The sequence below is a fragment of the Buteo buteo genome, chromosome 3 (genome assembly GCF_964188355.1).
Source record: "Buteo buteo chromosome 3, bButBut1.hap1.1, whole genome shotgun sequence".
NCBI lineage: Eukaryota > Metazoa > Chordata > Aves > Accipitriformes > Accipitridae > Buteo > Buteo buteo.
In genome coordinates, this window is record NC_134173.1 from 59321297 (window position 1) to 59334173 (window position 12877).

The 12877-nt window shown below is 44.1% G+C and overlaps 1 protein-coding gene across 2 annotated transcripts in view; it reads right to left on the reverse strand.

The window, feature by feature from the left end:
* SYBU (syntabulin) overlaps positions 1 to 12877 on the reverse strand; it is a 44708-nt gene that overhangs the window by 3177 nt on the left and 28654 nt on the right. The window contains exons 1-4 of one of the 2 annotated variants that reach the window (XM_075024384.1): positions 5895 to 6166; positions 3984 to 4086; positions 1363 to 1566; positions 263 to 412 (exon numbers count right to left, since the gene is read on the reverse strand). In XM_075024384.1, coding sequence (XP_074880485.1) covers positions 263 to 412; positions 1363 to 1566; positions 3984 to 4024 — 395 coding nt within the window. In that variant the 5' untranslated portion in view covers positions 4025 to 4086; positions 5895 to 6166. Of the gene's footprint in view, positions 1 to 262; positions 413 to 1362; positions 1567 to 3983; positions 4087 to 5894; positions 6167 to 12877 lie in introns of those variants that run through there. The other variant, XM_075024383.1, reaches the window with a different exon arrangement.

The window sequence follows — 12877 nt, forward strand, 5'->3', positions numbered from 1 at the left end:
TTAGCCTTTAAAAATATTCTATTGGGAAAGTTCAAAAAAGGGAAAAGACACAGCCATATTCATAACTAAACTGCATGGTACGTATTCACGGAGTATGCTATGAAACCTGAAATACCTGAAAACAACCTAATCAGGCTGATCATATTTCAAATTTCTTAATGAACAATTTATATGGTCAAGAAATGACTAAAAATATTCAGGATTCCCACCACTAAATGCTCCTGAATAAATCTTTCTAACTGATTTCTGTAGTGAAATATACCTTTCCTTAAGTTTGGTCTCAGATTCCTTCAGCTTTGTTTTCAAATGCCGTACTGTAACTTCTTTCTGCTGCAGAGGAGTCAAATACTGCTCTGGATTTTGTGGCTTAATGCTGTGATTATCACCACAAGAATTGTATCTCCCTGATCGCCTGAAAAGAAAGAAAAAAAAAAAATCACATAACATCACTCCTACAGTTCTTCAGTCCTAGCAAAAAGAAAAACATCCCATTGACTGATACAAAGCTGAGTCTACACTTGACTCACATGGGGCTCCTCAGTGTCTGCACAAGTGACTCCCTCTGGCAAATCAAAGTACTTGAGGAAACAGCTGATTTGTGGCTATAGTGCAAAATTTACTACTTACTGTACTTAGTTTCGGTGCCATTACATCAAATGAGACATTTAACTTTCAAATACCTAGCCATCCCCTCAATCGAAATGGGTGGCGTGCCCCAGAGCAGGCAGCTGGGCCACTAGCGAGAGCACACAGCTGTAGACACGGCCAGGTGAGGTCGTGTACGGACCGAGTTCAGCTCCATATGTGAGTTATGAAGCTGAGCAGCCTGAAACCTAGATTCATCCTATCTAGCTTTAGGTCTGTATGTGACACGCTTGGCTGCGGAATTGCCTGAGCGAGAGAGAGAGGGAAACAGCAGCAGCATGGTGGCAATTTCTTCTCTGCAATATGCGTCGCATGCTCTGGCAGGTATCTCTTTTCTTTTCTGTACAGGAAACTGCACAGGGAGGTGCCTAAGGCTGGGTAGGGTGAATTTTCGCTCAAGTGTATAACGTTTTGTATACTACCCCACCCAACTCTCTCCAAAGCAAAAAGACCCTTATACAAAAGAACCAGTAAATCCACATGAGAATTGATGGCATGAAACCACATGAAGGAGCCTGCCTTGGAGTGAAAACCAACAAGAAAGCTTTTACACAGGATGGAGCACTCTGTTGACTGTCAAGCCACCAACATGAAAAGTCACACCAATGCTGAGGAGCAAGGTGACCCGCTCGGCAACCCAGACAGCTGATCCTACGTTACAGTGCAGAGGAGGTAAGTCAGTGCACTGAACACCAGAATGCTGAAATAAAGACTTGCCTCATCACTGGGCTGCTGTCGCTTCCTTTGTATGAGCCTGAGTTGCTGCTGCTGGCTGAAGAAGCCCTGTAACTCTGATGGATGTTAGCAGGACTCAGCTGGTTTTTGCACAGTGTTGACAACAGGTCCTTTTCACGGGAAGCAGGTGGGCTGGCTCCGGACTTGTAGGATAAGGATCCATTATTCCGACCATAAGGGCCACGACTGGAGGGGAACAAAAACGGTTAAAGCATATTGGATTATCCTCATCACGCAACCCATTATGCATCTTATTTTACACACAGAGTTGTCTAAACACTAAACCAGACAGATAACTGTGAGTGGCCAGGAAGTAAGAAAGTCCTGAAGTCATCAGCCACTGCACATTCTTTCACTGCCTGGGGCTCTCGGTCTGAATTGCGTGATCTAGGGGAAACCTCGGCCATTTTGGCCCTTCTCTGTGGACAGCACGGTTCCCAGTGACTCCATCAGATCATCCACATTCCCTGAACCTCTGACTCCTTTAAGTAACGAGAAGACTGCAGCCTGGACTGGTGCCAAAAGAACCACGTTTCGGCTTTCCCCGGCCAGGCCTGCGGAGAGATGCCCAGCCCTGGAGGTTTGCTGTAATACTGCTTTCATGCTCCTCAGCAAGCAGCCTGAGGGATCACAGCGTGCAGTGAAAACAGATTTTGTTTGAGCCACTGTTCTTTTCTGCCTTTGGCATAGTGGGTGCTGCAGCTGTCATTGTCAGCTATTCATTCGCTTAGATATAGTTTGAACCCCACTGAGAGCAGGCTGAAATACCATTAAAATAGACAAAGGAAAGCACAGCCTTTTCTTTCTTCTTTCCAGTTTCCCTCATACATATCTACCTTTCTCTTCCCACTCCTTATTAAACAAACTGTCAACCGTGTGTGCTTGAAAGCAATTCATATCTGCACTGCCCGACAGCAGCCAAAGGGCTGGGGCGCTCTGAGGACAGCTTCTCAAGGTGCGTTCCTCACTCACTCAGTTCTTTTGCCTTCCTGCACTACTACTATGCTGCTACCTTCATCCTCGCATGGAAGTTGTTCTTCTAAACTGTAATGAAAGGGCAAGTTTGAAAAAAATACGGAAAAAGGCAAATCCAGCCAGCAGAAGAGAAAGCTTGAACATAAAAATTTAAATACCACAGAATTATGAAGCAAAATCTCTTCTTAAAATTGTCTGACTTGGTTTCCTCCCTTCTCTGAAAATGGAACAGTTTATAAGGAACAGATGGTTGAGTGGCTGCTGCAAACCTTCATCACACTGCTGCGGTTTGGGTGATTTTATAATCATTTTACAATGAAGTGCAGGACTATGGTTTGTGACAACATTGAAATGTTTCATAGTGAGTTAAGTCAAACAGTTAAAAAAGAACATATTGCAAAGGAGACATCTCCTTCCGCTTTGTACAATACATTATCAACTCTAGTGTAAGGCAGAACTTGCACAGGCTGTGCATAACACAGCAATGCATTTGAAGAAGCCTTATTACAGAGGACTTCTGTCCAGTAAAATAGGTCAGTATGCTCTAATTTAAAGTTATGTTTAAATGCACAATATTGTATTAAATGATACATAATCTTACTGAAAGTAAGGTGATTTTAGGGCTTCATATTATACTCAGTACTGTTCTTTCCCCACAGCCAGTACCTTTACTTGCTAGATTTAATCTAGAGAGTGCTTAAGTAATGTTTATTTTTCTAACAGTCTCACGACACAGATAGGAAACCACTCATTAAGCATCATTCTGCTGATCTCCGTACTCTGGGGCACACTGCGACCTTGGAGATGTCTGTGTGACTTCAGCATACAGGTATCCCGCTGCTGGTCCCAGTCTGCCTGCCAGCTCTTCCACAACCAGTCCTGTCAATTTGAATTCCTTCCTCCTACTCCAAAAAATGTAACCATCAGGGATTGTGTGGGCAGAGCACAACGCGCGCTGCTCCATCCCAACACCCCCGAATTCGCAAGCTGTCTTGATCTTCACTTCACACACGATAGGGAGAAGTCGTACAGAAATCTTTCATGAAAGGTTCATTTAGATAGATGACTATGATGATTTTTTTTTTTATTTGCATATAGTTTTAGTTATATAAAGGCTAGGCAAGGGTGTTTAAGAAAAAAGCATCAAAGGCAATACTGTGTACTTCTTCCTACAAAAAATAAGGTCAGGATCTGGAAAGGTATATGCCAAGCTGATAATTTAATACAGAGAGAAAACGAAGTGATAAGACCAAAAGGGTACGGTTAACTGTCTAGAAGTACTGCTGTTAACTAACACACACCCAGTTGTTTCCTCCTCCAGTCCAGCCAATGCCTTTTCTGTCTTACCTGATTGCATCTCCCATACTTGTTATGAATAAAAAACAAAAAAATACGAGTCGGCTGATCTGGCTTACTGACAATTTCTGTGCTCCAAATACAGCATTTTTTTTTTCTTTCTCATATCACAGTTCTCATCAGTGTAAGTGCTGCCTGAGAGCACAGTGTTACCCAAAATGTTTTAAAACTCACAATACTGGTATTGTATGTATTAACTCCAAGACCTTACACAGCAGTCTATCTTTGCACTAGCAACACTTGCAATATTCAGGAAAAATTGCTTTGCTTACTTGCGAGAAAAAGAAGATCTTTTGCTTCCAGCAGCAGACATATGGACTTCAGGCGCTGAAATACTGCCTGTGCTGCTTGAAGAGCTAAAATCAGCTTCACTCCCTGGAAAGGAAAAGGGAAGAGTGAAAACATGATGGAAATTATAACTCAAAGACTGTTTTCAAAATAACAATGAATCACAAGCATCCTTCCTTTGTCCGTCCTGTGTGAATGTCAGAAGTTGCATAAATTTTCAAACATCCCTGAGGACAAGCGCTGGATTTTTTCCAGATTTTCAACATTTCTTCAGAACTGGCACTTCAACAAGAGCAGAAAAAACATTTGGACACAAAACCCTTAGGCTACAGAAGCCATTTTAGGACTCGGCTAGGAACATTTGTTGTGACAACCTGTTTGCTTTCTCACAACCATCAACAGATGAATGAGGCTGCTCAGGAGGCTCCTTCAGAAGCACAGTGATTAGGAGCCCACAACTGTAACTGGAGATTTCTCTTGCTTTAAATCATACAAAAATACTACTTGCTGGGAGGACAGCTGCTTCTATTTCGGTTTCTGAGATGATGTACACATATATGTATATATGTATAAATGTGTACAGGCTAACAGGGTATATGCATATATCTATGTACACACATATGCAGGTTTTCATGTGGCGCTGAAGTATAGTAAGGCTGTTCTAATAGCCTTAAAATAATCCAATAATTACGTGTGGCTCTCAAGTGCTTCTTGGGTGCTAAGCCATCTATCTGATTACTGACTTTCTATGGATAACAGCTTTTATTTCCCAAGCTCTGGCATATAAAAGGAAAACTGCTCTCATTTTGCTAGGGCCAGTACTAGGTAGGTGTACTAAGAAAGTCTTATCATGGCAAGAAAACCACCCTAAAGTTAGGATTTTTTTCAGTCTGTCGCTCAAATGGCAAATGTCCCAAGCCATATCCAGGTCCTATGCTGCAGAGCCACAATAATGGCTGATGACTTTATCTGAGGGGTGGAAATAACTTTCCAACATCCTTTAAGCAGCCGATCGGGGGAGCTTCTCTCACCAGAGAACTTCTGGGTGCCGTCCCACACACAGACACCCCTGGCCAGTGGCTGCAGACTTACCACAAATCCCATTTTTGCTATCTTTTCCACGAGGGGGAGATGCAGCTGCAGCTACCATCATCCCCGCCAGGGCAGATAAACCTCCAAGTGCATATTCCCTCTTAAATCCTCGCAGAGCTGATGGGGATGGGCACATCTTGCACCCCTGAATACCTGGGACTGGGAAAAGGCCTTGTCAGAGCCTGTCTTCACAGCCTTAAAGAGGATGAGACATCCAGCAACCATCCTTACCATCCAGCAACTCTTAGCAACCGGTCTTAGGATCAGGCGTGTTCGGATTTAACCCAATACTTTCACAACCACACCAGGTCTGAGACCAGCCCCTCTTTCTCTGTGCCTCTGGTTCAGCCCAGCCCAGCCTGTTCCTCAGCCCAATTTCAAAGCGCTCAAATGCAAAGCTTAGCTCTTCAAAAGGGTTATCCCAGGGACCCAGCTTTATCACCTCTAACCAACTCCATACCCAGTACAACACCCCTGATAATCAGACCCAAGTCACCAGAGCTGTAATCAGATCAGAACTGCGTGCAAGTTTGCAAGGGGAGGGAGGGAGAGCAGCAAAGTCACATTGTTTCACAGAGTATTTATACCATGTGTACAGATGTAGATGTCAGTGACCCTCTCCTTGGGAAGCAAAATGACCATGGGACATGATGTCCAAAGCTGCAAGAGAGTTCTGATAAACAAAACATTCCCATCTATAAGACTAAAGTAGACTCCAAATACTGTCTCAGTACCACACTACTCCCAAATCTACTTTTCCAAACAAGACCCAAATAGGTAAACGCGTTGCACGGATGTCATACCTCCAGTGTTCGGGCCCCCAAAACATTCCTGCCCTTGCAAGACACCAGCAGCTTCCCAAAGCCGAGTCCTGGCTGAGGCACAGAGAGCAGGAGCCCTAGCTGAGGCTCATCTCTCATTAAGTAGACCACATCATAATCAGATCTTGCTATCGAAAGCATTTCAAGGAAGCAAAGCTTAATAATCGCCTCTCCCTGACCCGCCTGGCTTGGAGCGCAGCGCTGGGAAGGGCTGCCAAGCTAGGCACTGCCGGTAAGAGTCGGCAGAACCTGAAGACGCAACCACCTCGACGGCTGAGCTTTCTGAAAGACTGAACTGCATCTGAGACCAAGAACTATGTCTGCAAAGCATGAATTAACCTTTCTGGCCCCAATTCTGATAACAGCTACACGCAAGCTTACCACTGAGCACAGGAGACTACTTATGTTTAAAATTAGGCATGCGCTATTTATAGGATCTTTGAGAACATTTTATAAATTAAAGGGGTCACTGCTAGTAATGGTTCCAAGTGTGTTAGTGATGTTCAAGCCAGCTTTGCATTTAGCAGAGCTCAACAGCGATGTTACTAGGAGACTTTAAAAAATATTTTCTTCCATTTGGTAGACATCTCTAAGCAAAACAACATGGCATTTATCCATATAATATTGATTGCAACATATTCTCCTGGGTAAGTGTGACTTCTATCTTACAAATGTCTTAACAAAGAGATGAAACTCCTTGCCGAGCAGCAATGTGGGCAGGAGCCTCTCATCTCTCCGAATGCCATTCCCCAGGCTGACAACTCCCTAAGGACGCCTGTTGACTATGTTTGTTGCTGTGACAATGTGACTGCAAAAACTCACACATGTAAGCCCCAGAACAGCCCGCCGATTCAGCGTTAACCATGAAAGAGGTTGACATTTCTCAAAAACATATGTGCTTAGTTGCTGGCTGGAGTTAAACCACAACACATATTCTTTTGTCCTAAGTGGCTATAACACTTCTTTTGCCCTGATCTGAGACTTCCCTGTTAAGAGGACTGTCTCACCCACCCTTTCTGGTAAAAGATGCTGCATGTTGAGCTGCCGACTTCAGCAGTATCTCATTTGAAATTCATTCATACATATCCTTCCATGCTGCAGCCACTCAGTGTCACAGCACTAACAGCCTGCCGGCAGGCGAGCCAACTCGCAAATATGCTGTGATGGAAATGCTCGTGCCGCACGTATGGCATGGGATGCTGGGAAGCCCATTGCTCCAGCCTCCCTCCGCCTCCAAGCAGCAGCACACCCACTCCATGGGAGTGGAGCTGTGTACTGCTCTGTGCAATGGGAAGAAAAACACAAGGACGGCCAACAAAGTCCTGTAACATTTTCCAGGATTGCTCCTTGCCTGGAACGGGTATCTGAGAAGCTGGAGTGAAATAGTGCAGCATCTAGCACCATCCCTGCTCTTTACTGCTCAATGGGCAAGAGCACCAAGCTAAGAGTGTGCTGCAGACAGCAACATGCTTTGTGCTGCCTTTTAGCCTTCGTGCTGCCCTGACAGCACCGTGACAGTCACCTAGCTCCAGCTGACACGGAGGGGAGGAGAAGGGAGCCTGCAACCCCACGACTGCGTGCCGTACTGTGAGCAATGAGGAGCGCAGGCAGCGCCGGCAGGCACAGCCCAGCAGAGGCAAAGCCAGAGAAGGTGGTGACTGTCTGTCAGATGTGTGGTTGGGGACCACGGCTCAGGGGGCTAACGCCGTTCTGCTGCAGCACTGCTATCGACTAGGCAACCTCCCGCTAATGACTCAAAGGCAAATTTTCCCATCCTGCATCATGTGATGCAAGTACAAACTTCGGGGCAGGATTGAGGAGTGGGAGAAAGAGCTGCCTGTGCAAGGGCAGGTACGCCTCCAGCTGGCACCGGTGCGTGTTTATCCCACTCATGCAGTGCAGCCGTTGTGCCCACAATTTGGGTATAGAAAAGCCCCACCTCGAACTCTGCTCTCTTCACTGCCTCAGCATAGTGCAAGAATAATGACACAGTACAGCCAGCATATCACATATTGCATTCACAGTTTTTACAGGTACAACAGATTACGTATAGTTGGCCTACCGGGACAGTATGCAAGCACAGAAATACCACGTCAGGTATGTATGTATGCATAAAGAGACAGTATATACATTTCTTACACAGAGTCACACAATAACCCCACATGCACACCTGGAGTATGGCATCCCAGTCTGCTATTTCTAGCCATTACAGATGGTTGGATACCTTGTTGTATGGTCTTCTGGCCTTCATATTAAAATTTTGCTTGCACTTCAGCAGTTAAATCTTTCTCCTTCTATAAGAATAAAGCTCAAACTTTCTTGTGTGCATTTTATTGTCCATTTGCTATCTAAATAGTAAGATTAAAATATGGTAAAGAGGAAAAAGTTCAAGTAATATCTGTGACAGGAACATTTGACAGCTGAGCAGCAGAACTGGATTCCTGAAACTCAGGATACACATGAGCTTATTAAAATTTAGTCTTTTTGTGCAAGTCCTTCCTATTTGCAACTGCACCACTGTTTCATAGCTGCCAAAGTATATAAACCACAGAGCTTACCTATCTTCTGACTCCATGAACATGACCTCTTTATATATATATATCAGTCTTGATGCTAGGTTTTGCATATAGTCACGCAGTGAAAGAGAGCTGTAAATAAAACAGTGCTGACAGAGACAGCTTGTCCTCAGAATGTAAAGCCCTTAAATTTGCTGAGCTTCCTTGCCTTCAAAAGCATCCTGTTATACAGCAAAGAGACCAAAATATGCATATATGTTCACCACTCTGGTGCAGCAACTAGAGGGATAAGTGGCACACTGTCTCTGTAGGTAGCTTTATTTAGAGACCCCAGGGGAAGAGATATGGCCTGACTGCATAAAAAATTCCAGCAAAGTCATTAGAAGCAGCTGGAAAAGTAGAGAGAATTTATTTGCAATGCCCACGATTGAAAGGACCTGTATTTTTAAGAGATTTGATTTCATTTATCTTGAAATCTTTAACTTACAGCTAAATCTCTAGTTCCAATCTTTAACAGCATAAGCAGTATATTTCCAGGAAACACTAAGGCTGCTTCTTTTCCATTTAATATGGGGTTGCTCCTGCAAGATTGTTTTTGTACACCACAAGCAATCTAGGAAAGAAAACCACACTGCTCACATGCACTGACAAACATAAGAAAAAGAACCTGCAAAGAAATGTTGAAGTCTTGCATTAACATTTCAGGCTTTTCTTCAGGTAACACCCTTAAAAATGACCCATTTCGAAGGCAAAGTCTCCTAGTGGGAAACGTACTCAATTCACAGTGTCAAGCCCATAGCTGACAGAGGGTTTTGGTTCCAGTCTCTGGCCTTTGACTTATTACTTATTTGACTTACTATTACTGTAGGTGAGACTCTTGGACTTACTATTGTATTTCACATCAAACAGTAACTGGATAAAAGCAGATATAATCCTGGGAGCAAGGAGCAGGACACAGAACTCTCCTCCGTGTGGACTGCTCTGTTCTTTGGGTGACAGAAGCTGCTCGCACATGCTCTACCTCTGCCCATGTCTCACACTCTCCACTGCCATGAGGTCCAGAGTCAGTGGAGGAAGCTGAGGATGCCCAGTAGGTCGCAGTGGTTCAGGAACTCTTATGAGAAGTGTGGATTTTAACTCCTCTAGTCTAAGGAGGGCACTGAACTCAGATCTTTTCCCCGAGCTCAAACTGCTCAGCTGCGACACAAACCAAGGTATTAGCACTAGCACTGGCTGTATTTCAAAGGAATGAAACATGCTGGTTGTCTGCACTCACAGAGATGGTCTAGCTCCAGGATGGGGGTTCAGAGTGAATCTGAGGCACACACTCGGGACTACAAGTAGGTGGCTAAGTCTGGGAGACAGCACTCCTCTCTGGCATCTCCTGTGGACTGGTGGAGGTGTGTTCCTGCCTGGCATGCTCTCTGCTGTGAATCTTGGATTTTAGTACACAACCATCCCCTCTGATTTTATGTGCAGTTTAGTCGTCAAGCTCAGTTTTGTGAGTTGTGCTCCCAGAACGATGGTGAGAAGCTGGGCACAGCAATGCCTGGCATCATCAATCCTGAGGGTACCAGCAGCCATCACCTCCCCTATCCACTGCACTGGTCAATGAAGCCACCGCTCCCTACTCTTGGGTGGACACCCACCCAACTGCTTGCCAGTGCTTGCTCATCAGACAGATCAGTAAAGATGGAACCAGAACTGACTCCAGCATGCAACAATCCAACGGTGCACACCATCCTCCTGCTGCATCAAATGTCATCTGCTCGTCACACTGTACTGAAGCCCAATTCTGCTCTACCGACTGAGAGGACTTTGCACCATCCCTCCTGCCCAGACAGACTGGTATGACAGATGGAGCCCAGAGTCGGAAACTAAATGAACTCAACAAATATTTTAGGAACATAACCCATAAACTAAAGGAATGATATCTCTGTGTGTGTATACATATATATTATATATATATATATCATTGTTCATATGTCTCAAAGGGATGGAAAGGTGATGATGATTGATCAGGATCTAACTAATGTAACTAAAGGTATGGGAACTGAGCATGATGTCAATGGTATAGAATAAGGGGTGGATACTGTTCTGGTTTCAGCTGGGATAGTTAACTGTCTTCCTAGTAGCTGGTACGGTGCTATGTTTTGGGTTCAGTATGAGAAGAATGTGGATAACACACTGATGTTTTCAGTTGTTGCTCAGTAGTGTTTAGACTAAAGTCAAGGATTTTTCAGCTTCTCATGCCCAGCCAGCGAGAAAGCTGGAGGGGCACAAGAAGTTGGGAGGGGACACAGGCAGGGAAGCTGGCCCAAACTGGCCAAAGGGGTATTCCATACCATGGGACGTCACATCCAGTATAGGAACTGGGAAGTGGAGGTGGGGAATCTCCGCTTGGGGACTGGCTGGGTGTTGGTCGGCGGGTGGTGAGCAATTCATAGCGCTTGCCTTGGCGAGTTTGTAGGAGTGTGATATAGTCAATCTGCCAGGCTTCCCCGTATTTATATTTCAGCCATCGCCCTCCATACCACAGGGGCTTTAACAGCTTGGCTTGCTTAATTGCAGCACATTTTTAACATCTTGTCCTGTCTGGACTGGACCAAGGGCTACTGCATGAACAATCTCCTGTTTAATTTGTTCAAAGGCTTGTTGTTGTTCAGGGCCCCATTTAAAATCATTCTTCTTCCAGGTCACTTGATAGAGAGGGCTTACAATCAGACTGTAATTTGGAATATGCATTCTCCAAAACCCCATGACACCTAAGAAGGCCTGTGTTTCCTTTTTATTAGTCGGTGGAGACATAGCTGCTATTTTGTTAATCACATCCATTGGGATCTGACAACGTCCATCTTGCCATTTTATTCCTAAAAACTGGATCTCCTGTGCAGGTCCCTTGACCTTACTTTCTTTTATGGCAAAACCGGCTTTCAGAAGGATTTGGATTATTTTCTTCCCTTTCTCAAAGACTTCTTCTGCTGTGTTGCCCCATACGATCACCTTTCAGCTGACTGCCTGGTGCAGTAACAGCTGGTAACTTGGGCAACTGGCAAAGATGCAGTCAGAGGGGATGTGCAGCAAAACGTTCAGTGTGACTCTCCACAAATTGTTTAAACCTGCTGGGTGAGGAGACTTCCAGCTCAATACAGACAGAAGACTTTGGGGAAGAACTGCAATGTAGATCCTGCTTCCCTGCGTTTGGATCTAAACTTGATTTTACAAATTATTCCCTCAATTCAGACTGCTGGTTGTGTGATCTAAACTAATTATTTATCTTGATTTTTGCTCATCTTGCTTGCTTACTCTTCCTACTTTGGAAGAAGGGTTGTTATCAAATAATTAAAATTTATCTCATTAAGCAGTTTTCTGATCTCATCTAAATACTATAGTTTCAGTAGTAATCTGAACTACATTAATGCAAATTATAAGCACTGCAGGTCTCAAAATGAATACAGAATGTGACTTGTGTATGCTGTGAAACGACAATCAATCAAGCTCTTCTCTAAAAACACAGTAACTACAAACTAATTACTGATATTGGCTGAGAGCCATCATGTATATTCTGCATATCACTATGATCTGGGTTTGTGTTTTTCTTAACTGTTTTTAATTCATGGATCTGTAGAGCATCCACAAGCGGATGCTGGAACAGACAAAGAGTCTAGGGTTTTTTTTCTGCTTTATGTATCTTAACAAGATTCTTCATACAGAAGTCACCCTGACCTAATTATTTTTTGTGCTTCTATATGCAGTTGGAGCTGTTCTAACAATACCTTAAAAATGGCTCTCATAAATTTTCTCTTCTCAGCCTGAAATGACCTTTGTCAGGGGGAACATATGTTCACGGAGCAGAAGGGAACAGTCTGGGGAACTTATCTTCCTGTTCAAACAAAAAGGCTCTTTGGATCAGAGATGGAAGGATTCTGCTTTGCTACAACAACCTCAATAGAAATGTTGAGACTGGAGGTTCAAAAAATACAGATAGTTGTATAACATGATACTCAACTTGCATTTGACAGTTTTATAAAGTGTATGTGTAAATCCACCTATGGACAAAAATCTTTTATAAGCATGTAGTGTCACCTCAGGATTTTTTATGTACCTGGCAGTGCTATTTGGCCTGTTTGAAGGGAAAGGCATAGACTAGTCAGAAGTATTTTTAGGAGCTGGAAAATGTCATCTTTGGCAGGGATGACTTAGTAGGACGCAGAAAGGGAGCGAACTCTATCACAGACTGGGAAAACATCCCAGCCCCCCCGTCACGTTGGTGGCAGAAGTTTAACAAAGGGCTTTCAGAGGCCCCTTCAACACATCTCCTAAATCTGGTTCCCATGTGCAAAGAGGAAAGAGGCTGGCTGGTGCACAGCAACGAACTGTGCAGGCACGCGTTCACAGCATATATGCAAATGCATGCTAAACCTGATTCAGCTGAAAGCTTTTGCACAG